The following is a 27,683-nucleotide window of genomic DNA, read 5'->3' on the forward strand; positions in this document are numbered from 1 at the left end:
CCTGTTTTTTATATTTTAAAATTATGTTTTGTCAGCCAAGACCAAGTACATGTAAGTGCATAGGATCATGCATCTCACACTACTTGCATTTATTTTGACAAGATTCAATGGCAGTATGTGCCTGCAAATTTGCTTAATGATTCAGATACAACTTATATTAGTCAATAATTAGACATGTCTATCTGTTTAAATAGTTGTAGTAATTGCTACACAATTATTCAAGATATTTATTAGCTTTCCCATAATCACATTACAGAGATGACCTGTGACCCGTGGTGGCTCCACGCCACATCACAAAGATGACCTGTGTCCTACATGTCACAGAGGTGACCTGTGACCCAAGGCTCACATAGCAGTTCTTCACACTTTTACTGCCAGGCAATCAAAGTGCCAGCAACAACCTGTCTAAAAAGTATATTATTGCTGAGACTTTTCGAGCCATCCTTTCATTTCATTTATCTTGTCAAATCTGTATCTGATAATGATGAATATAACAATTCACTTTATTGAATTTACTGAATACATGAAAAAATGTCCAACTTGTTAAATATGACTTGAAATAAAAGTTTTATTTTCTGAAGAGAGATCAGGTTGATATATACCATATACTGAAATTAAACACCCGCTAAGACTTTACAAGAATCTGGAAGAATACCTCTTGCTTCCATTGACATCAAGCCTTCAATATAAAAAAGTGGACATATAAATGAATCAATAAGTGAATAAAATACTAAAGTTAGTTTCCAATAACTTAAACTAATACAATACCTGCCAGAGTAGCTTGAAATCCTGCATTATAGTCACATGCAACTTCATTCTGTTCATAGTCGTATCTACTGTCTTCCCAAAAGTCATTTGCATCAGGACCACCAACCAAGGCACCAGTCAGTTCATTAGGGTTATCACCTTCCAAACCGAAACTCTCAGAAGGTGTACATGGCTGGAATTTTGCTGGACATGAACTATTGACAAATTTGAATGAAGACAGTACAGAACCATGTAAACATGAAGGCGGTAGATTGTGTCGCGGTGAAGGGAAACCCATGTAAACATGAAGGCGGTAGATTGTGTCGCGGTGAAGGGAAACCCATGTAAACATGAAGGCGGTAGATTGTGTCGCGGTGAAGGGAAACCCATGTAAACATGAAGGCAGTAGATTGTGTCGCGGTGAAGGGAAACCCATGTAAACATGAAGGCGGTAGATTGTGTCGCGGTGAAGGGAAACCCATGTAAACATGAAGGCGGTAGATTGTGTCGCGGTGAAGGGAAACCCATGTAAACATGAAGGCGGTAGATTGTGTCGCGGTGAAGGGAAACCCATGTAAACATGAAGGCGGTAGATTGTGTCGCGGTGAAGGGAAACCCATGTAAACATGAAGGCGGTAGATTGTGTCGCGGTGAAGGGAAACCCATGTAAACATGAAGGCGGTAGATTGTGTCGCGGTGAAGGGAAACCCATGTAAACATGAAGGCGATAGATTGTGTCGCGGTGAAGGGAAACCCATGTAAACATGAAGGCGGTAGATTGTGTCGCGGTGAAGGGAAACCCATGTAAACATGAAGGCGGTAGATTGTGTCGCGGTGAAGGGAAACCCATGTAAACATGAAGGCGGTAGATTGTGTCGCGGTGAAGGGAAACCCATGTAAACATGAAGGCGGTAGATTGTGTCGCGGTGAAGGGAAACCCATGTAAACATGAAGGCGGTAGATTGTGTCGCGGTGAAGGGAAACCCATGTAAACATGAAGGCGGTAGATTGTGTCGCGGTGAAGGGAAACCCATGTAAACATGAAGGCGGTAGATTGTGTCGCGGTGAAGGGAAACCCATGTAAACATGAAGGCGGTAGATTGTGTCGCGGTGAAGGGAAACCCATGTAAACATGAAGGCGGTAGATTGTGTCGCGGTGAAGGGAAACAATGTAATGTTATATTTAGCCTGACATGTAGGAGTAAGTGGTGCCCTCGCCAGCCGAATAGCATCAGAGGGTTTTGAGCACCGTGGAGGGCGCAACTCATGCGACCTTGTCAGTCTAGCGTTATATTGTGTTGTGGTATTTCAGATTAGTTCTAATTGAACTTCATAATCGTAATTATTTTTGGTACTAACCATGTATTGTAAAATTGACAATTGAAAAATAGTGTATGCATATAAGTGTTCTTACTTATATCTAATAAGTAGTTATTAGCTAAACCACATAATGTGGCATAACTTACCTTGCACGATGATGAGGTTGTTTAGGATAATTGTTTCCATAGCCAATAACATAACTCTGATCGTTTGGATTCTCTCCTAATATGTAATTAATTTGATTACAAGCAAAGTCTGTATAGTTACCATCAGGATTGATTCCCGATTCGGCTGCAAGTAGTGCAATAAATGCATTGGCAGCTTGATAAAAAGAAGAAACATATGGATGTGAAAAAAAACTAGAGTTGTACATAGTGGATATGTCAAAGCTTGTCCAATATACGTCTGCAATATTGTATTGTATAGTTTCACAGGCTGCCGTGATATCTTCAACTACATCCAAGATTTATTTAATTATTCGCTGACCAAGTTTAGAGAGGCCAGGGTATCCTTATTAAGTGAACTGAATCACTGTAACTCAAAAGCCAATGCAGCCATCTTCTGTTATATATTAACAATTATGAACACTCATCCTGTGGCAATAGAGAGGCTGCTTTTATACATTCACTAAACCACACAGAACCAGTAGTTTTACATCCGTTCTGACTTGACGCCATATTCCAAGCTCTGAATGTCACTAACGGGCAACTACTAATTACTTTTCTTTTCACATGTGCAGTCGACCACGTGACTTAAACTCACAATCTTCATGACTCTAGATAGACTCACTCCATACTCTAATGCATTCGTTTCACAACCTTCTAACAATAAGCTAATCACTAGTGTCGTAACGTCACACTAAATATTATACTCAAAGCCTGCTATCATTCCTTCACCTAGATATACAGTTGTAAGGTCTCATAACATTTTGTCATTCCTTCACCTAGATATACAGTTGTAAGGTCTCATAACATTCTGTCATTCCTTCACTTAGATATACAGTTGTAAGGTCTCATAACATTCTGTCATTCCTTCACCTAGATATACAGTTGTAAGGTCTCATAACATTCTGTCATTCCTTCACTTAGATATACAGTTGTAAGGTCTCATAATATTCTGTCATTCTTTCACTTAGATATACAGTTGTAAGGTCTCATAACATTCTGTCATTACTTCACCTAGATATACAGTTGTAAGGTCTCATAACATTCTGTCATTCCTTCACCTAGATATACAGTTGTAAGGTCTCATAACATTCTGTCATTCCTTCACCTAGATATACAGTTGTAAGGTCTCATAACATTCTGTTATTCCTGCACCTAGATATACAGTTGTAAAGGTCTCCTAGCATTCTGTCATTCTTTCACCTAGATATGCAGTTGTAAGGTCTCATAGCCTCTTGTCATTCCTTCACCTAGATATGCAGTTGTAAGGGTCTCAACATTCTGTCATTCTTTCACCTAGGTATGCAGTTGTATGGTCTCATAACATTCTGTCATTCCTTCACCTAGATATACAGTTGTAAGGGTCTCAACATTCTGTCATTCCTTCACCTAGATATGCAGTTGTATGGTCTCATAACATTCTGTCATTCCTTCACCTAGATATACAGTTGTAAGGTCTCATAGCCTCTTGTCATTCCTTCACCTAGATATGCAGTTGTAAGGGTCTCAACATTCTGTCATTCTTTCACCTAGGTATGCAGTTGTAAGGTCTCATAGCATTCTGTCTTCCTTCACCTAGATATACAGTTGTAAGATCTCATAACATTCTGTCACCTAGATATACAGTTGTAAGGTCTCATAATATTCTGTCATGCCTTCACCTAGATATGCAGTTGTAAGGTCTCATCACATTCTGTCATTCCTTCACCTAGATATACAGTTGTAAGGGTCTCATAACATTCTGTCATTCCTTCACCTAGATATGCAGTTGTAAGGTCTTATAACATTCTGTCATTCCTTCACCTAGATATACAGTTGTAAGGTCTCATAGCATCTTGTCATTCCTTCACCTAGATATGCAGTTGTAAGGTCTCATAGCCTCTTGTCATTCCTTCACCTAGATATGCAGTTGTAAGGTCTCATAACATTCTGTCATTCCTTCACCTAGATATGCAGTTGCAAGGTCTCATAGCCTCTTGTCATTCCTTCACCTAGATATGCAGTTGTAAGGTCTCATAACATTCTGTCATTCCTTCACCTAGATATGCTGTTGTAAGGTCTCATAACATTCTGTCATTCCTTCACCTAGATATGCTGTTGTAAGGTCTCATAACATTCTGTCATTCCTTCACCTAGATATACAGTTGTAAGGTCTCATAACATTCTGTCATTCCTTCACCTAGATATGCAGTTGTAAGGTCTCATAACATTCTGTCATTCCTTCATCTAGATATGCTGTTGTAAGGTCTCATAACATTCTGTCATTCTTTCACCTAGATATACAGTTGTAAGGTCTCATAGCATTCTGTCATTCCTTCACCTAGATATACAGTTGTAAGGTTTCATAACATTCTGTCATTCCTTCACCTAGATATACAGTTTTAAGGGTCTCATAACATTCTGTCATTCTTTCACCTAGATATACAGTTGTAAGGGTCTCATAACATTCTGTCATTCCTTCACCTAGATATGCAGTTGTAAGGTCTCATAACATTCTGTCATTCCTTCACCTAGATATGCAGTTGTAAGGTCTCATAACATTTTGTCATTCCTTCACCTAGATATGCAGTTGTAAGGTCTCATAGCCTCTAGTCATTCCTTCACCTAGATATGCAGTTGTAAGGTCTCATAACATTCTGTCATTCCTTCACCTGGATATGCAATTGTAAGGTCTCATAGCCTCTTGTCATTCCTTCACCTAGATATGCAGTTGTAAGGTCTCATAACATTCTATCATTCCTTCACCTAGACATACAGTTGTAAGGTTTCATAACATTCTGTCATTCCTTCACCTAGATATACAGTTGTAAGGTCTCATAACATTCTGTCATTCCTTCACCTAGATATACAGTTGTAAGGGTCTCATAACATTCTTTTATTCCTGCACCTAGATATACAGTTGTAAAGGTCTCCTAGCATTCTGTCATTCTTTCACCTAGATATGCAGTTGTATGATCTCATAACATTCTGTCATTCCTTCACCTAGATATGCAGTTGTAAGGGTCTCAACATTCTGTCATTCTTTCACCTAGGTATGCAGTTGTAAGGTCTCATAGCATTCTGTCATTCCTTCACCTAGATATACAGTTGTAAGGTCTCATAACATTCTGTCATTCCTTCACCTGGATATGCAATTGTAAGGTCTCATAGCCTCTTGTCATTCCTTCACCTAGATATGCAGTTGTAAGGGTCTCAACATTCTGTCATTCTTTCACCTAGGTATGCAGTTGTAAGGTCTCATAGCATTCTGTCTTCCTTCACCTAGATATACAGTTGTAAGGTCTCATAACATCCTGTCACCTAGATATACAGTTGTAAGGTCTCATAACATTCTGTCATGCCTTCACCTAGACATGCAGTTGTAAGGTCTCATCACATTCTGTCATTCCTTCACCTAGATATACAGTTGTAAGGGTCTCATAACATTCTGTCATTCCTTCACCTAGATATGCAGTTGTAAGGTCTTATAACATTCTGTCATTCCTTCACCTAGATATACAGTTGTAAGGTCTCATAGCATCTTGTCATTCCTTCACCTAGATATGCAGTTGTAAGGTCTCATAGCCTCTTGTCATTCCTTCACCTAGATATGCAGTTGCAAGGTCTCATAACATTCTGTCATTCCTTCACCTAGATATGCAGTTGCAAGGTCTCATAGCCTCTTGTCATTCCTTCACCTAGATATGCAGTTGTAAGATCTCATAACATTCTGTCATTCCTTCACCTAGATATACAGTTGTAAGGGTCTCAACATTCTGTCATTCCTTCGCCTAGATATACAGTTGTAAGGGTCTCATAGCATTCTGTCATTCTTTCACCTAGATATACAGTTGTAAGGTCTCATAACATTCTGTCATTCCTTCACCTAGATATACAGTTGTAAGGTCTCATAATATTCTGTCATTCCTTCACCTAGATATACAATTGTAAGGTCTCATAGCATTCTGTCATTCCTTCATCTAGATATGCTGTTGTAAGGTCTCATAACATTCTGTCATTCCTTCACCTAGATATACAGTTGTAAGGTCTCATAACATTCTGTCATTCCTTCACCTAGATATACAATTGTAAGGTCTCATATCATTCTGTCATTCCTTCATCTAGATATGCTGTTGTAAGGTCTCATAACATTCTGTCATTCCTTCACCTAGATATACGGTTGTAAGGTCTCATAACATTCTGTCATTCCTTCACCTAGATATGCAGTTGTAAGGTCTCATAACATTCTGTCATTCTTTCACATAGATATACAGTTGTAAGGTCTCATAACATTCTGTCATTCTTTCACCTAGATATACAGTTGTAAGGGTCTCATAACATTCTGTCATTCCTTCACCTAGATATACAGTTGTAAGGTCTCATAACATTCTGTCATTCCTTCACCAAGATATGCAGTTGTAAGGTCTCATAACATTCTGTCATTCTTTCACCTAGATATATAGTTGTAAGGTCTCATAACATTCTGTCATTCTTTCACCTAGATATACAGTTGTAAGGGTCTCATAACATTCTGTCATTCCTTCACCTAGATATACAGTTGTAAGGGTCTCATAACATTCTGTCATTCCTTCACCTATATATGCAGTTGTAAGGTCTTATAACATTCTGTCATTCCTTCACCTAGATATACAGTTGTAAGGTCTCATAGCATCTTGTCATTCCTTCACCTAGATATGCAGTTGTAAGGTCTCATAGCCTCTTGTCATTCCTTCACCTAGATATGCAGTTGTAAGGTCTCATAACATTCTGTCATTCCTTCACCTAGATATGCAGTTGCAAGGTCTCATAGCCTCTTGTCATTCCTTCACCTAGATATGCAGTTGTAAGGTCTCATAACATTCTGTCATTCCTTCACCTAGATATACAGTTGTAAGGTCTCATAGCATTCTGTCATTCCTTCACCTAGATATACAGATGTAAGGGTCTCATAACATTCTGTCATTCCTTCACCTAGATATGCAGTTGTAAGGTCTCATAACATTCTGTCATTCCTTCACCTAGATATGCAGTTGTAAGGTCTCATAACATTCTGTCATTCCTTCATCTAGATATGCTGTTGTAAGGTCTCATAACATTCTGTCATTCTTTCACCTAGATATACAGTTGTAAGGTCTCATAGCATTCTGTCATTCCTTCACCTAGATATACAGTTGTAAGGTTTCATAACATTCTGTCATTCCTTCACCTAGATATACAGTTTTAAGAGTCTCATAACATTCTGTCATTCTTTCACCTAGATATGCAGTTGTAAGGGTCTCATAACATTCTGTTATTCCTTCACCTAGATAGGCAGTTGTAAGGTCTCATAACATTCTGTCATTCCTTCACCTAGATATGCAGTTGTAAGGTCTCATAACATTCTGTCATTCCTTCACCTAGATATGCAGTTGTAAGGTCTCATAGCCTCTAGTCATTCCTTCACCTAGATATGCAGTTGTAAGGTCTCATAACATTCTGTCATTCCTTCACCTGGATATGCAGTTGTAAGGTCTCATAGCCTCTTGTCATTCCTTCACCTAGACATACAGTTGTAAGGTCTCATAACATTCTGTCATTCCTTCACCTAGATATACAGTTGTAAGGTCTCATAACATTCTGTCATTCCTTCACCTAGATATACAGTTGTAAGGTCTCATAACATTCTGTCATTCCTTCACCTAGATATGCAGTTGTAAGGTCTCATAACATTCTGTTATTCCTGCACCTAGATATACAGTTGTAAGGTCGCATAACATTCTGTCATTCCTTCACCTAGATATACAGTTGTAAGGTCTCATAACATTCTGTTATTCCTGCACCTAGATATACAGTTGTAAAGGTCTCCTAGCATTCTGTCATTCTTTCACCTAGATATGCAGTTGTATGGTCTCATAACATTCTGTCATTCCTTCACCTAGATATGCAGTTGTAAGGGTCTCAACATTCTGTCATTCTTTCACCTAGGTATGCAGTTGTAAGGTCTCATAGCATTCTGTCTTCCTTCACCTAGATATACAGTTGTAAGGTCTCATAACATCCTGTCACCTAGATATACAGTTGTAGGGTCTCATAACATTCTGTCATGCCTTCACCTAGATATGCAGTTGTAAGGTCTCATCACATTCTGTCATTCCTTCACCTAGATATACAGTTGTAAGGGTCTCATAACATTCTGTCATTCCTTCACCTAGATATGCAGTTGTAAGGTCTTATAACATTCTGTCATTCCTTCACCTAGATATACAGTTGTAAGGTCTCATAGCATCTTGTCATTCCTTCACCTAGATATGCAGTTGTAAGGTCTCATAGCCTCTTGTCATTCCTTCACCTAGATATGCAGTTGCAAGGTCTCATAACATTCTGTCATTCCTTCACCTAGATATGCAGTTGCAAGGTCTCATAGCCTCTTGTCATTCCTTCACCTAGATATGCAGTTGTAAGGTCTCATAACATTCTGTCATTCCTTCACCTAGATATACACTTGTAAGGGTCTCATAACATTCTGTCATTCCTTCACCTAGATATGCAGTTGTAAGGTCTTATAACATTCTGTCATTCCTTCACCTAGATATACAGTTGTAAGGTCTCATAGCATCTTGTCATTCCTTCACCTAGATATGCAGTTGTAAGGTCTCATAGCCTCTTGTCATTCCTTCACCTAGATATGCAGTTGTAAGGTCTCATAACATTCTGTCATTCCTTCACCTAGATATGCAGTTGCAAGGTCTCATAGCCTCTTGTCATTCCTTCACCTAGATATGCAGTTGTAAGGTCTCATAACATTCTGTCATTCCTTCACCTAGATATACAGTTGTAAGGTCTCATAGCATTCTGTCATTCCTTCACCTAGATATACAGATGTATGGGTCTCATAACATTCTGTCATTCCTTCACCTAGATATGCAGTTGTAAGGTCTCATAACATTCTGTCATTCCTTCACCTAGATATGCAGTTGTAAGGTCTCATAACATTCTGTCATTCCTTCATCTAGATATGCTGTTGTAAGGTCTCATAACATTCTGTCATTCTTTCACCTAGATATACAGTTGTAAGGTCTCATAGCATTCTGTCATTCCTTCACCTAGATATACAGTTGTAAGGTTTCATAACATTCTGTCATTCCTTCACCTAGATATACAGTTTTAAGAGTCTCATAACATATGTCATTCTTTCACCTAGATATGCAGTTGTAAGGGTCTCATAACATTCTGTCATTCCTTCACCTAGATAGGCAGTTGTAAGGTCTCATAACATTCTGTCATTCCTTCACCTAGATATGCAGTTGTAAGGTCTCATAACATTCTGTCATTCCTTCACCTAGATATGCAGTTGTAAGGTCTCATAGCCTCTAGTCATTCCTTCACCTAGATATGCAGTTGTAAGGTCTCATAACATTCTGTCATTCCTTCACCTGGATATGCAGTTGTAAGGTCTCATAGCCTCTTGTCATTCCTTCACCTAGATATGCAGTTGTAAGGTCTCATAACATTCTGTCATTCCTTCACCTAGATATGCAGTTGTAAGGTCTCATAACATTCTGTCATTCCTTCACCTAGATATGCAGTTGTAAGGTCTCATAACATTCTGTTATTCCTGCACCTAGATATACAGTTGTAAGGTCTCATAACATTCTGTCATTCCTTCACCTAGATATACGGTTGTAAGGTCTCATAACATTCTGTCATTCCTTCACCTAGATATGCAGTTGTAAGGTCTCATAACATTCTGTCATTCTTTCACATAGATATACAGTTGTAAGGTCTCATAACATTCTGTCATTCTTTCACCTAGATATACAGTTGTAAGGGTCTCATAACATTCTGTCATTCCTTCACCTAGATATACAGTTGTAAGGTCTCATAACATTCTGTCATTCCTTCACCAAGATATGCAGTTGTAAGGTCTCATAACATTCTGTCATTCTTTCACCTAGATATATAGTTGTAAGGTCTCATAACATTCTGTCATTCTTTCACCTAGATATACAGTTGTAAGGGTCTCATAACATTCTGTCATTCCTTCACCTAGATATACAGTTGTAAGGGTCTCATAACATTCTGTCATTCCTTCACCTATATATGCAGTTGTAAGGTCTTATAACATTCTGTCATTCCTTCACCTAGATATACAGTTGTAAGGTCTCATAGCATCTTGTCATTCCTTCACCTAGATATGCAGTTGTAAGGTCTCATAGCCTCTTGTCATTCCTTCACCTAGATATGCAGTTGTAAGGTCTCATAACATTCTGTCATTCCTTCACCTAGATATGCAGTTGCAAGGTCTCATAGCCTCTTGTCATTCCTTCACCTAGATATGCAGTTGTAAGGTCTCATAACATTCTGTCATTCCTTCACCTAGATATACAGTTGTAAGGTCTCATAGCATTCTGTCATTCCTTCACCTAGATATACAGATGTAAGGGTCTCATAACATTCTGTCATTCCTTCACCTAGATATGCAGTTGTAAGGTCTCATAACATTCTGTCATTCCTTCACCTAGATATGCAGTTGTAAGGTCTCATAACATTCTGTCATTCCTTCATCTAGATATGCTGTTGTAAGGTCTCATAACATTCTGTCATTCTTTCACCTAGATATACAGTTGTAAGGTCTCATAGCATTCTGTCATTCCTTCACCTAGATATACAGTTGTAAGGTTTCATAACATTCTGTCATTCCTTCACCTAGATATACAGTTTTAAGAGTCTCATAACATTCTGTCATTCTTTCACCTAGATATGCAGTTGTAAGGGTCTCATAACATTCTGTTATTCCTTCACCTAGATAGGCAGTTGTAAGGTCTCATAACATTCTGTCATTCCTTCACCTAGATATGCAGTTGTAAGGTCTCATAACATTCTGTCATTCCTTCACCTAGATATGCAGTTGTAAGGTCTCATAGCCTCTAGTCATTCCTTCACCTAGATATGCAGTTGTAAGGTCTCATAACATTCTGTCATTCCTTCACCTGGATATGCAGTTGTAAGGTCTCATAGCCTCTTGTCATTCCTTCACCTAGACATACAGTTGTAAGGTCTCATAACATTCTGTCATTCCTTCACCTAGATATACAGTTGTAAGGTCTCATAACATTCTGTCATTCCTTCACCTAGATATACAGTTGTAAGGTCTCATAACATTCTGTCATTCCTTCACCTAGATATGCAGTTGTAAGGTCTCATAACATTCTGTTATTCCTGCACCTAGATATACAGTTGTAAGGTCGCATAACATTCTGTCATTCCTTCACCTAGATATACAGTTGTAAGGTCTCATAACATTCTGTTATTCCTGCACCTAGATATACAGTTGTAAAGGTCTCCTAGCATTCTGTCATTCTTTCACCTAGATATGCAGTTGTATGGTCTCATAACATTCTGTCATTCCTTCACCTAGATATGCAGTTGTAAGGGTCTCAACATTCTGTCATTCTTTCACCTAGGTATGCAGTTGTAAGGTCTCATAGCATTCTGTCTTCCTTCACCTAGATATACAGTTGTAAGGTCTCATAACATCCTGTCACCTAGATATACAGTTGTAGGGTCTCATAACATTCTGTCATGCCTTCACCTAGATATGCAGTTGTAAGGTCTCATCACATTCTGTCATTCCTTCACCTAGATATACAGTTGTAAGGGTCTCATAACATTCTGTCATTCCTTCACCTAGATATGCAGTTGTAAGGTCTTATAACATTCTGTCATTCCTTCACCTAGATATACAGTTGTAAGGTCTCATAGCATCTTGTCATTCCTTCACCTAGATATGCAGTTGTAAGGTCTCATAGCCTCTTGTCATTCCTTCACCTAGATATGCAGTTGCAAGGTCTCATAACATTCTGTCATTCCTTCACCTAGATATGCAGTTGCAAGGTCTCATAGCCTCTTGTCATTCCTTCACCTAGATATGCAGTTGTAAGGTCTCATAACATTCTGTCATTCCTTCACCTAGATATACACTTGTAAGGGTCTCATAACATTCTGTCATTCCTTCACCTAGATATGCAGTTGTAAGGTCTTATAACATTCTGTCATTCCTTCACCTAGATATACAGTTGTAAGGTCTCATAGCATCTTGTCATTCCTTCACCTAGATATGCAGTTGTAAGGTCTCATAGCCTCTTGTCATTCCTTCACCTAGATATGCAGTTGTAAGGTCTCATAACATTCTGTCATTCCTTCACCTAGATATGCAGTTGCAAGGTCTCATAGCCTCTTGTCATTCCTTCACCTAGATATGCAGTTGTAAGGTCTCATAACATTCTGTCATTCCTTCACCTAGATATACAGTTGTAAGGTCTCATAGCATTCTGTCATTCCTTCACCTAGATATACAGATGTATGGGTCTCATAACATTCTGTCATTCCTTCACCTAGATATGCAGTTGTAAGGTCTCATAACATTCTGTCATTCCTTCACCTAGATATGCAGTTGTAAGGTCTCATAACATTCTGTCATTCCTTCATCTAGATATGCTGTTGTAAGGTCTCATAACATTCTGTCATTCTTTCACCTAGATATACAGTTGTAAGGTCTCATAGCATTCTGTCATTCCTTCACCTAGATATACAGTTGTAAGGTTTCATAACATTCTGTCATTCCTTCACCTAGATATACAGTTTTAAGAGTCTCATAACATATGTCATTCTTTCACCTAGATATGCAGTTGTAAGGGTCTCATAACATTCTGTCATTCCTTCACCTAGATAGGCAGTTGTAAGGTCTCATAACATTCTGTCATTCCTTCACCTAGATATGCAGTTGTAAGGTCTCATAACATTCTGTCATTCCTTCACCTAGATATGCAGTTGTAAGGTCTCATAGCCTCTAGTCATTCCTTCACCTAGATATGCAGTTGTAAGGTCTCATAACATTCTGTCATTCCTTCACCTGGATATGCAGTTGTAAGGTCTCATAGCCTCTTGTCATTCCTTCACCTAGATATGCAGTTGTAAGGTCTCATAACATTCTGTCATTCCTTCACCTAGATATGCAGTTGTAAGGTCTCATAACATTCTGTCATTCCTTCACCTAGATATGCAGTTGTAAGGTCTCATAACATTCTGTTATTCCTGCACCTAGATATACAGTTGTAAGGTCTCATAACATTCTGTCATTCCTTCACCTAGATATACAGTTGTAAGGTCTCATAACATTCTGTTATTCCTGCACCTAGATATACAGTTGTAAAGGTCTCCTAGCATTCTGTCATTCTTTCACCTAGATATGCAGTTGTATGGTCTCATAACATTCTGTCATTCCTTCACCTAGATATGCAGTTGTAAGGGTCTCAACATTCTGTCATTCTTTCACCTAGGTATGCAGTTGTAAGGTCTCATAGCATTCTGTCTTCCTTCACCTAGATATACAGTTGTAAGGTCTCATAACATCCTGTCACCTAGATATACAGTTGTAAGGTCTCATAACATTCTGTCATGCCTTCACCTAGATATGCAGTTGTAAGGTCTCATCACATTCTGTCATTCCTTCACCTAGATATGCAGTTGTAAGGTCTCATAACATTCTGTCATTCTTTCACCTAGATATACAGTTGTAAGGTCTCATAGCATTCTGTCATTCCTTCACCTAGATATACAGTTGTAAGGTCTCATAGCATTCTGTCATTCTTTCACCTAGATATACAGTTGTAAGGTCTCATACCATTCTGTCATTCCTTCACCTAGATATACAGTTGTAAGGTCTCATAGCATTCTGTCATTCTTTCACCTAGATATACAGTTGTAAGTTCTCATAACATTCTGTCATTCTTTCACCTAGATATACAGTTGTAAGGTCTCATAGCATTCTGTCATTCCTTCACCTAGATATACAGTTATAAGGGTCTCATAACATTCTGTCATTCCTTCACCTAGATATACAGTTGTAAGGTCTCATAACATTCTGTCATTCTTTCACCTAGATATACAGTTGTAAGGTCTCATAGCATTCTGTCATTCCTTCACCTAGATATACAGTTGTAAGGTCTCATAGCATTCTGTCATTCTTTCACCTAAATATACAGTTGTAAGTTCTCATAACATTCTGTCATTCTTTCACCTAGATATACAGTTATAAGGGTCTCATAACATTCTGTCATTCTTTCACCTAGACACACAGTTATAAGGTCTCATAGCCTGCATATAGACAACGCTCTGTCAGTTTCAAAAGTCTTTGCATTAAAAAATATTAAACATAAATTATTTGTTTATATGCAGCATTTTCACATTGCTCACACGTGTTATTTGTAAAGTTGCGATTCATATAAATGTGTGCATTGAAAATACTCATGGCTACGACGTGACTGGTGACTTGTCCTTTTCATTGGTATACGATATGCACAAATCTATGCTATACCATATTATCCTGATTTGTAATATAATTTCTGACCTAACTGTTCTCACCGATCGTTATTGAAATATGTTTATATACACTTTACAATGATTATATTTCTTACAAGAATATCTTAATGATCCCCATTTATGACGATATGCCATTCCCCCAGCTGTATATCGCATCCTCACTCCAGGCATCCACGGATCTAAGTACTTCCCTACTTTACTGCTATATTTCTCATCATTTGTAGCTCGCCATAAAAGCACCTGTGTAATTAAAAACAAATAATTTGAAACTAGTTGATTATACGGACAAATCTGATACTTATTCCTTTAAACTTAATATAATTTAATGTACCTGTGTATCACTGTAAGACACAAATACAGGGAAGACAATTATGTTGATGCGTACCGTTGGATGTAGCATTCCATTTTTTGTCAACTGTTCTATGGACATGGGTGAGACACATTTTGCAAAGGATTCTCAAATTACTGTATCCAATGTCTAACTGTTTGTTAAAAATTGATCATCGATCACATTTCCTTCCATCTATATTTGTAATTGTGGATATGTTTGTGATGTTAATTTATGACACTTCATGAAATAATATATGAACAAAAACAAACAAATCATGAATTTCACCTTTTTCATTGGGAAATATAGCAATCACGTTTTCAATACTGTATCAAACACCACGTTTTTGGAATACATTATATTTACTAAAAGTGCTGTGGTGTTTGCTTCATTTTATCAATGTTTCAGATGTGTGCACGACCAGAACAAAGAAAAAACAGAAATTTCAGAAGGGTTTCTATCTACAAATTAAAACTAATTTGTTTGAAGTATTGTTAAACGTTATCTAGGCATTCACTGAATGATTGTTTGTAAATTGCTACACCTATAACTTATAATGTGGTATCTTATTAAATATTATACGATAGTCAATGTGTTTCCTATATCATAATAACTGTGACTGCAACGGACCCAAATAACCCAAATAAATTCCCAATATAATAAGTACATATACCGGCAAACCCAATCTAGTTCATTTCAGGACGTTTGCCGTGATGTCAGGTGTCGGCTGTTATGCCAATTCCTGATTCCCGAATTTATATTTTTTGCGCGTTTATAGTTTTTTGCTATTGCGCATAGAGCGCGACACTCCAGTGATTCTTGATGGAAAAATCGTAACAAAGAAACGCGCAACAAGAAAAAAAGTGAGTCCCTCGTCAAAGAGTACAGAACACTATTGGATAAACGTATCACTTATGTTAGTGCATGTTAAACCGGCAATAGCTGTAACTATCGTTCGTTTTAAAACAACATAACCTGTGTAATTAAGACCATCGCCGAAATATAAAAATTATAACACAATTGAAAGATTAGTATGTAAAACCACATAATGATGCTGTATATTAAGGTAGCGAGACTATTATTTGTGTTGAAAATTACGATTTTCACATTTATTTATTAATTGATGAAATGCACCATAAACGTTCATATGATAAAGTCAATATAACATAGAATGTCATGTAAGTTGGTTAAAATGTAGATTTTCTGAAGGGAAGCAAGGCAGCCTCAGTAGTGTTTTCCAAAATCAACAACACAGGTTTAATCTGTGTGCCTATAAGTTTCAAAGATAAACTCAAGACAACGCAATGTTAGGATGTGTTATCAGTAGCTATCTGACACACAATGAGCGTTTCCACACAGCCACTGAAACAAATCATTGATTTTTGTGTTTTCATATGCCGAATTTATCCAATTATAGCTATCCCATTCCTTTATTTTTTTGGTTTCCAATAACCTTACACATTTGGATGTCCCTACACATGGTAAAGCAGACCTTGATGGGAAAACAAATTGATTGTGCCGATAAACAAGCTTGAAAATCTTTGCTGTTACTTCATGGACGTTTTCTAGGAGTTTATGTTTTTCAAAATACAAGGTCTTCAACAAAAAATAACGTATACTTATTGTCGTCGGATTAACACAAAATTTTCACAGCTTTAAGTTGACAATGAGAGGAACTTGAATGTGTCCAGACAAACTATTTCATCGATTATTTACCAACGAGTTGTGGTTTGAGTTGGGGGCAATGCGACTAAAACAGTAATTGAAATTCAGGACACTATTTTTTAAAATGCGTTGCTTGAATAAAACTAACCAGACACATTCAATTTACCAGACTATTGAACAACTAGGAAAAGTAAAAAAAAATACTTCTTATCGCCAGCATAAATGCGTAATTTTTTTTTTTTTACAGAAAAAGTAATTTTCCACCTTTGATTGAGTAACGCGTCGTAGAATGCAGATACGGGCATGCAAAATACACTTGTGAAAAGCTTGAAGTCTGGCGATTCTAAAAATATATACTTTCCCAGGTCTATTTGTAGTCATTTAGTCACAATTAGAAGATGAAAACAAGCATGCAAATAATAGTCCCGCTACCTTAAATCACTTGCAAGTAAAAAAAGATGGCCGCGGGGTTGCGTCCAGCTTCTATTAAAATTAAAGCGTTCTCTAATAAAATTAAAATTTCTATTAAAGTGAATCTCAGTAATTACGGTACAAGATAATATCTTACTGGGGGCCCTGGGTAAAATATCTAATATGTTACCATCTTAAGAGGCTAAGCCTTATTGTTTCACGTGTCACTTCCCATAATAATGCGCGTCATTCGTCATAATTTTCAAGGAAGTGGCGACCACTCGACCCTTAGTTTTCATATCACATTTGATGTAACATTGGGCTTGGGTAGGACCACATCGCCTGTGCAATTGTGTCTAAATCAAGATTTAGAATGGGTTGGCGATGACAGAATTGAAAAGCAAAAATATTTTGCACTGGAAAAAATAACAAATTGTACAACATATTTATCCTGTAAATGTAATAGCACAAAACTAAGTGAAGAATATTTTGCAAAAAATGTCCCTTCAGTGGTTTCTAATGGCATCACAGTTAAAACAAGTACAAGTAACACTACTATATCAAACCTACTTGAATAACTGGGATTTAACATGGTCACAACTCAAACGCGTGAGCGCTATCGAACACCATTTGAAGGGAATTCCAGCAAAGACTGGGAAAAGAAGGCGGGAATAAGGTGGGCGTGCATACATGAATAACAGAAGATCGCTGTGAGTATCATGCATGGCAGGCTTTACCCAATGCTGTGCTGAATTTGTAAATCATTTACGCGTTTTATAATCATGTTGAAAGACGTGTGGAATTTGAATAGGAATAAAAATCACTGTGAAAAGTACATAAGGTGTTACAGACTTCGTTGTATTTTACGCATATTGATATTTTTGTTAAAGTATATCCTATCTTGGACTGGAGCAGACAGATTGTTTTGAATATTAGAATGCAGCCAATGCAATCATCGGAATGGATATAGACGTTAATCTGGTTCAGTCTAGTGAATATTATGTTCGCTTTGAACCACTTTAAAAGTTAATAGTTATTAAAGTACTCAAAAACGAATATGATTGCACACAAATACCATAACTTATTTGAGGCTAAAAAACACTATTTATTAATGAAACAATTCAATTTGTGTTGTACTGTACATGTACTCGTACGTGTTATTTTTATTTTGTTTTGGGTAACAAAAATGAAGTCTGGCAGCACTATTAGTTTCCAATTAGGGGAACTGCCCTGCAGTTGATCTACAAAGTATGGATGTTCTTTTATTCTTGATTTGACCAAACGTGGCCTAGTTCATGAGCCCAAATGTATGACCAAACATGTTTCACTTATCCCCCTCAGAGTATTTTGTTACATTATAATGAAATAGATCACATGGGAGCTTGAAACTTTGTTATTGTCATTGTTTAAAGTTAAAAAATAGAACTGTTTAGTTATATTCATTATTTAAAGTCGTGGTATCTACTATGAATTCACGGATGGTCACGTGACTACAACTATGTCAATAAATGCGTGCTCCGACAAAATTCACGTTTTTTTCCAGAGTGTGAGTATATATGAAGTTTTACTTGACTGTAAAAAAGTGAATTTAGTCTACTTTAACTATGGGAGTAGAAGTAAATCAGTGGAGAGCTGTTATTGGGGTATTTTGCCAACCTATAAGTTGGAAGTCTTTCCTGCTGGACGGAAGCTATATGTCTGAAACAACATGGTCGCCAATGAACGACTTTTCATATTGGACGATTTGTTGTATGTTTGTTATAAGTTTGACTCTTGGCGGTAGATCTTTGCTACTGAACACAAGATTGTGTACTTATTCATGGCTTGAAGCAACAAATAGAAAATTAAAGTTTTGCTTTTGATGATATGACGGAGATGAAAGCTCGGCCACATATTCTATTGTTAGGTTTGAACGAACGTAACGTCATACATAATACCGTTTACACGTGTCTCTCATTACGTAACAAGACCAGTCAACCAGTCAATGACCTTGACTTTAAATACAGCATTGGCAAATTGCCAAGGTGAACATTTAAAAAAACAAAACATCCAGGTATTATTGCTCTGCTCTTGTACGCGGGTAATATCGAAAAAAACCCGGGACCCAAACAAGAAATTATAAAGGCTATGCAAGAAATTAAAAGCGACCTTCTTAAAGAAAAAAAAAACGAAACGGCTGTGAAATCAGACAAGAACTAAAAAAAATTAAACAAAAGCAAGAAAGCTACTCTCATCTAGATGGCTAAGTTTCAGCTTTGAAGAAAACGGTTTAAAAATTAGAAAATGATGTTAACAAATCTCACGAAGCATGTAATATAAATGACATCGACGTGTCTGCCACTAATAAAAAATTAGATGAAATTACTGAACGCCTGAGTATCTTGGATGAGGATGCTGACAGGCAGGAATCTTTCTCAAGACGAGACAATGTCCGACTATATTGTATCGCGGAAGAGAAGGGAGAGTCGCCCGAAAAATGTTTAGAAAAGTTAATATACTAAACGTGTATGTGAAAAGGAAGATGTGGGTTAAGCGCGATATCGTAAGGGCCCATCGCGTACCAAATAGACCTGAACCAGGACGCACGCTATCAATAATTATTAAATTAAAGATTGTATCACTTGCTGCCCGCCCTGTGTTGAAAAAGGAAGGAATTGGAATTGGTAACGATTTGACTCGCCGTCAACGAGAGAAATTATCCAAGCTTAAAAGTCAAGGGAAAAAGGGATATTACAAATCCGGGAAATTTGTCATCATTGTGGACACAGGAACACAGAACGGAAACAAAAACCAGTGCTACATAGAACAGGGCCAAGAACACGTCTTCAAAATCGACTATCCCGCGCAGCTGATGAACCAGTAAATACTGATGACATTAACATTGATTCAAGCTAGGATGCTGGCCAAGGCTCACCAACACATGATATGCGTTTTATACCGTGGAATGTTAGAGGTATCAAGTCTAAAGTTATCATAGAAAATGAGTTCCGATTGGCAGCATCGAAATGTCATATGATAAAGCACATAACTAATTCGCCAACAACGCAATCTCAATAGTTTGATTCTCAGTTTTAAGAGAATTAAAAATAAATGTACAAATCATTACGTAAGTTCCGCAATACAAATATTTCACTAAACTTACAAGAATACCAGGCAATTCGTGAACAGTTTAAAAATGAATGTTGCACCAAAAAGAGAGATTATATAAACCACCTAAAATCTGGGCTCGTGGCCACCGATACTAAATTGTCCTGGTCAACCCTTCGGCGCATTAACTGTTTGACGAGTTTGGGTAGATCGCGTGGAGTTATCACATCCGACCAATGGTTTTAGTAATTTATTCGTTCCCAAAGAGGGAGAATTTGCTCTAGCAAGTGACTTGTAAAAGATGTTTGATTCCGTAGATGATCTCCTCCCTGGTACTAAAATTAAAATTGATTGGAACATTTTAAATGGTCCTATTATCGAAGAGGAAATCCATGAAAGTATTCGATGTCTCAAAAATGGCAAATCAGCCGGACCTGATGAGCTTATTGGGGAATTTTTTAAGGAGGCATCGAAGAAAATAGTCCCATGAATAAGTATTCTGTTTAATCATATTTTTGATTCTGGCAAATGTCCATGTGAGTAGTCAAAAGCAATAATTATTCCCATATACAAAAAAGGTTCCATGAACGACCCCGGAAATTACAGAGCCATCTCCTTACTAAGTGTTTTGGGGAAAATATTCATCTCCACTTTGAATAGACGTCTATGTTTTTGGGCCGGGCCCTTGGAAAAATTGACGAATCACAAGCCGGATTCAAAAAAGGTTATTCCACTTTTAACAGTATATTTGTACTGCAATCATTAGTGCAAACATATCTTCCAAAAAAGCGTGGCAAATTCTACTGTGCATTCGTCGATTTTCCCAAGGCCTTCGATACTGTCGAAAGACAGAGGCTTTGGTATACTTTACTTAAAGGAGGTGTGAGGGGCAAAATGTTTAAAATCTTGTTTAGTATGTATTCTAACGTGAAATCGTGTCAGAACTGGGAGTGGATTAACTGAGTTTTTTTTAGTGTAAAACGCCAGGGCTGTATGCTGAGCTCGTTTCGATTTTCATTTTTTATCAATGAGTTAGTAAGGGAACAAACTGAACAGCATGGCGTTCAACTGTACCCAGATTTGGAACTATTCTGTTTGCTATTTGCAGATGATGTTGCCATCTTTTCAGACAATGTTATGGGGCTCCAGCGACTATTAAACGCCTTAAGAGCATATTGTGACAAATGGGAAATGACCGTAAACCTAGAAAAGACAAAAATAATTTAAAAACGGCGGCCTTTTGTCAAAGCATGAAAAGTGGTTTTATGACGGTAAACACATAGAAGTAGTTTCTTACTACAAATATCTAGGTGTATTGTTTTCATGTATATTGCAATGGTCGTCTGCCACTAAACTTTTAGCCCAACAAGCAAAAAAAAAAAAAAAAAAAAAAAAAAACAATTTTCACAATATTTAGAAACACCAACAAAGTCTGGCCTTTAACATATGAAGTATTTTTTTTTAAATATTTGATTCAATGATATTGCCAATACTGACATATAGATCAGAAATCTGGGGGTTCAAAAAATATCACTGTCTTGAAAGAGTTCAGTATTTATTCTGTAGGCATTTCCTTGGTGTGTCAAATAGACCACCGAATAACAGTGTCTTGGGGGAATGTGGCAGATACCCAATCTGGTTTTATACAGCCAAACGTTGTGTGAAGTACTGGGCTAAAATTATCAATATGTCCACGTAAATGTTATGAAATGTTGTATACCATAGAAGAACCTGGGGTACGATCAAAAGGTACGTGGGTTGCAGAAGTTAAAAGATTGCTGTCTTTATGCAATCTTGACCATTTTTGGTATTCCCAAGAAGTTGGTAATATCAATTTAATCTTGGAAATGTTTTGCGAAAGATTTCAAAAATAATTTGTACAGTAAGTGGTTTAGTGATATTTGTACCATGACTAAATTAGATACATATCGTGAATTTAAAACAAATCTAACATTAGAGAAATATATTACTTGCATAACTGTTATTTCACACAAAAATGTCTTATCACGCTTTCGCTGCTCGGCACACTGTCTTCGCATTGAAGTAGGCAGAGGGGCAATCAAAAGAAACCAAAGGATATGTCAACTTTGTGAAACAAACCAAATAGAAGATGAGTACCACTTCCTGTTAGTCTGCCCTTTTTATAACGAATTTCGTAATAGATATCTTACCCGGTTACTCTTTTAATGAAATCACATGACGATGTCATTTTGAAACGTCTTGGTGAATATGTATTTCATACATTAAATGTTAGGTTTATTGTAATATTTACTATACAAACGCACAAATGTTCTTTGTTTTGTAATCACTTTATGGGCCGAATATAATATAATATTTGTGAATAAAGACCATACATAGAATAAGAATTCATTGTATCAGTAAAAAACACTTATATACTGTAGGATAATCTGAAATGTTTTGATTAAGTAAATCGCCTCTGACTAAACATTCCGATAGCAATGTAATCCACAAATGCAGGTTGAGTTAGAAATCTTTAGCACATACAATCAACATCTTTACGTCCTATCCGAAAGGACGCCATTCTCCCAAATAGTAACGAGTCTGTTAAGTTTGCCAACTATGAGAGTTGAACAGACAATCTTTTTGAATATGAACGGACACGCTAACCAATTTGCCACGTATCAGACACAATATTGTCTCACATGAGTTATTAAAGCATATCACAACGTTTTGCATATATTTCATTATGCCTTATTGCTCAATTAGTTAAATAAATGTAATTAGATTTAGTTAAGCTTTAGTTATAGCGATAAAAAGGAAAAAATAGAATCAGATGGTACATAATACAATACATAATAGGTACACGTGTATTGTAAATCCATGTATTTGATGAGTCATTGAGGTATATTTTGTGGTTTTGAAGGGTTTATTTGAAAACATTTATTCGTTAATGCAAAACATCAGTAGAATGGTACAAATCAGATTAAGGCACGGATTAGTTGGCGAATTTATTGTCTCTGTTTTTTCCGAACATATATACACTAAATCGCTACCAGAATTTTGGATAAATTATATCAATTAAAAGAAAAAAAAAATCCCATAGAAAGAAAGTTATATTTTACCTTCACTGCTTCACGAACATCTCCCCAACCAAATGCATAAGAACGTGTATACAGTGTATAATTCACATAAAGTTCTTCTGCATCATCGAGGTAAGTTGTGTTCTCAGTTTCAAGGTAGAGTAGCCCTGCTGCCCATGCTAACTCATCACCAAACCTTGTAGACCTATGAAAAAACAGTTAAAAGTTATTAAATATATTTGGGTGGTTTGCTCTGCGCGACGACCACCGCATTTTAATATTACCGGACAAACTGGTTCAATTTTAATTTGCCGAATAAGCTTGTGCATTTCGCATTGTTACTCTTACTTGTTAAACTTTGGTGTTAAAGTAAATGAGTACTGAGGAATTTATTTTTAATTAGTGCTGTGTTGTATTTACAAACTGAACAATATGTTGGTTATGTTAAAGATGATGTACTCGGATTCTGATGACATGTAATGTAACATGCATATGATATATTAATATACATACATATAGTATAACATAGAAGGGTATGTCCCTCGATATGTCATGGCAAATTCATACAGACTTTCGGCATATGATCTACACTCCGTGGAATAATCGGGATCTATTTAATGAAATTTGAAAACATGTTAATGGAATAGGGCATGAAGCAGTGTGCTATACGATGGTTCATGAGTTATGAATTACACAGTGTTCTAATATTTAGTGAAATTATTGAGATATCTGGACTCAGTAGATAATAGTAAATACGTCGCCAACATAAATGCTGTTTTTGTGTCTCACCTCTTGTTTTCCACACTGCAGCACATGTTGCCAAGGCAGCAGCAGTAGCACCTGCCACATCTGATCCTGGGTGATCAGTATCACATTTATATGCAGGTCTTGGTGCTTGCATATCTTCTGGACGTTGCCACTCAGAATGATCATTTCCAACCTGAAAAAAATAAGTCATTGTTATCTTACAGAACACATTCAAGACAATGAAAATGGAATGTATACAAGAACAAACATAAAATAATTCCTATTCACATAACATTTAACGTCATATACATGTATTTACATTGGCAGACAAACCCATAGCGTATCACTCCCTTTTCTAGTCCAACAAGGATTCATACAGTGATTTTGTAATTTGTAGAGAAGAAAAAATGGCTGATTGTTATGATTTCAGTCTAAGCTAAACCTTGTTTGAATTTAAAACGATAGTTTACATATAGAACTATTAGCTCTATCTCGATTCATTAGAGAAATTATTTCACTTCAACAATTGTTTCCCTCAACGGGAAATGACACATCAAAGCAGATTAAATTGGCAGTAAAATATATGCAATAACATGCAAATAAAAATCACTACTGTCACTACAACTGTATTGTAATATACGTCTCGAGTGGAATAAGCAATGTATGTATATAGTATATATATATATATATATTATTATGTGGCATATATGCATATATGCACTATATTGCTCAGTTACTAAAATCCTGACATTTCAGCAACACAAAATGCCCTCTTCGGGGAGCAGAATAGAATGAAAATAGAAATAGGGGGGGCACAATGAAAAAGTTGAAAAAGCCGAATTGTATACCTGATAGTAATATACATTGGTCGTTTTGTCATAGCACTTAATAAAATAGTCGCATGCCCACTTGATCATGTCCATTGCTTTCCAATATTGAGCAGCTGCTTTATAACCATCTTTCCATATCATTAATGAATAACCAATAACAGAAGTACTGTATGCCATGGGTAAATTGAATTTCAGGTTGTCCCCAGCTGTGAATAACAACATGGTTGATGGTTAAAGACATACTTCGTATTCTAGATATGTATGTCTTCATTCAACTCACAATGGGCCAACATGTCTGCTCCAGCTCAATCTGTACAAACCCACTTCCAACATATCAACATAGTTGACACCGGGTTGACACCACACTAACATGTACACTTACTCGTCTATGCTGTTATTATAATAATGTTAATGTAGTTCTTGTCATTCCCAAGTACACGTTTCAGGTCAATGTCCTTCATCTGTGTAGTACCTATACAGTGTTTAACTAATTAACTAATACTTTAATAATTTATAATATTTTTTGAGAAAATTATTCAGATATTACTGACAGAAACAAAGATGTTGTAATATTCTCGGCACAAATCCGTTTACAAATCATCGTCACAATTCAAAATGAAACGAAAGGTTTATATTACCCCATAGAATAACATTTGAAAATTGACAAATGACGTCATGCCGCTCGTTATTTACGTGGTTCGATTCAACTGCCATTGAATATAGATATAGATATTTTTTTTTATTTAAAGTAGATATTATTGAAATGGGTTTGCTGGTTGGCAACTTACCGTCATAATAGCCACCCGTCAAATCTTCTCCATTGTCACCTACGTCACCCAAAGCAGAATCGCCGCGCCATTTAATCCGGTTATCGTCGGACAGTTTTCCAGAACGCTGGGCTTCATAAAACCTTAGACTGTTTTCTATAAGGAGGGCGTAATCGTGCGGAATATCTGGTGATAAAACAAATACAATTGAGGTATGTCTTGAATTCCCACACTTGTCATCGGTTGACTTCAGGTGACAGGTTGAAGTGTGGAAATGTCACCTATTATAACATGGTTAGGCCACACTGATTTAACTTTATGGAAATCCCAAAACTAATGCGAGATGGCGAAAACAAAATCCTGCCCCCCCCCCCAAAAAGCTGGTATTACGAATTGAACCACAGAACACAGTGTATCAACAAAACAACAAGAAGTCTTTATTTGTAGGAGGCACATGCAGATGTACAGTATTACTATCACAGGTATAACCATTTCAGACAAGCTCTAGTACATGTAGTCATAATGAAGTACCTTCAGTCAGAAACACTGCATTCAAGGTACAGCATGAACACCATTTTCAGTACAAGTCAAGGCGGAATGTACATATCGCTACTTTATGACAATAATTAACAAAATATTGCAATGATACAAAAATGTCCTTGCTTGCTCCTCTCTACTGTCTACAACAATCCCCCCGTTTTACCTCTGAACTTTCATGCTCACGTATTTTGGTGGCGTAGTCGCCATGTTGGACTTCCCGGCAATAAGAAGATTATTTACGACAAAATTGGCAAAATTGGTTTTGAGGTAGTTGAAAACGAGTTTTATGACAAGCCGGCGCTTTGCGACAATATGAGTCGGCAAGTTCCGGACAGAAAACCGATCTGTGGAGACTCGTCGTCGGAATTATTTTTTTTTAGAACAGGCGAAAACTAATGCGCGCGCGGATGTCATCCATAAAATTAAGTCGGTGTGGCCTTACTATGAATCTAGCAATATTGGCTGAAGCAATGTCTAATCGTATATACGGCACTAGAACAAATGCAGTATTGATGTACATATAACCTGCAAGGAAACCAACACGTAATCGGTGTCAAATGACACAATTGTAACACTAGCACTGACAGCGCTTCCTCGAAATTATTGCTCTGACTATGTAACAATTGGAAGGACAAAGTGCAACAGACAACTACGGAATTGGAATAATGGCCGTCATTTAAAAAATGATTCCAATTGGTTTACACAATTCATTAGGACTATCTTTAAACGAAAAAGTGAACTTTTGGGTTGAACACTGTAAGATATTGATACAGAAAACAATTGTAAATTGTCGAATACTAACCCCGGGGTTAGCCACTTCACCAAAATGTGATTTTAAAGAGGCAAAAAGCCAAAACGGCGTTCGATATCATGCAAATGAGAGTTGTCAGCCGCAGACACAACATTACACTCAACAAACGTAGACCACTCTGTTTCGTTTTTCCTGTCGTTCTAGACTACAAAAGTCGTTTAATAGTGGGGTTATATTCAAAATACTGTAACATACTTCCCCGTGGTATAACTTCATATTATGCTAATCAACTATTGTTAGGGAAAGGATCATCATGTTAAAACTATGAATGAAAAGTATGTGAACTAGGGTGAGTTTAGGGCAAATAAAACAATAGTTAATACTGCAACCAAACAGCAGTATAACACTAAAATTAACTATTAACTAATTAAATTACAATTTGAATAATATAATGAATCCCATAAAAACATCATTGATTTGTCCATATAAATACTCAATATGAATGGCAACAAGCGATCCAATTGAATTGTATACTCACTGTTTCGTCTGTGTCTATGTGCCTCATCAGATGCCCCTTCGACATTAGGAAAATCTTCCACCCATTTCTTTTCTTCAGAAAAATCTTCCGGCCAACGAACTGGGGGTTCTTCAAATGGCTCTGGCGGATCCTCGCAACAAATGTCGCCGCAAATCGATAAAAGTATGGCTATGCAACACACTACCTTGACCGTCATTGTATCTTTATAGAGTGTACGCTGACAAGACTTCTATTTATATGTTAGTGGTCCAGTGACAAAACAGTGTGACATTCTATGAATTATCATTACTAATGTGAACATAACCAAAAGCTTGGATGCATTCAACCCCATGTTAAAAGGTCATTTAAGCTCAGTTTCAATGACGAATTAACCAACTAGAACAATAAACAACAATAACATTAAATAAA

General features: G+C 36.9%; 1 protein-coding gene across 1 annotated transcript; it reads right to left on the reverse strand.

Moving 5' to 3' along the window:
• Window positions 1–181: 181 nt before the first annotated feature.
• LOC102801675 (uncharacterized) lies at window positions 182–27,474 on the reverse strand. Its single transcript, XM_085508179.1, has 10 exons — window positions 27,276–27,474; window positions 25,468–25,632; window positions 24,698–24,885; window positions 23,892–24,042; window positions 23,616–23,712; window positions 23,145–23,307; window positions 14,666–14,810; window positions 2,214–2,388; window positions 769–962; window positions 182–679 (listed from the first exon to the last, which is right to left on the reverse strand). Exons 1-10 carry the CDS (start codon window positions 27,469–27,471, stop codon window positions 615–617), a joined length of 1,539 nt encoding a protein of 512 aa, XP_085364305.1. The 5' UTR covers window positions 27,472–27,474; the 3' UTR covers window positions 182–614.
• Between the last annotated feature and the right edge of the window lie 209 nt (window positions 27,475–27,683).

Source organism: Saccoglossus kowalevskii, chromosome 14 (genome assembly GCF_978046115.1).
Source record: "Saccoglossus kowalevskii chromosome 14, keSacKowa6.1, whole genome shotgun sequence".
Lineage (NCBI taxonomy): Eukaryota > Metazoa > Hemichordata > Enteropneusta > Harrimaniidae > Saccoglossus > Saccoglossus kowalevskii.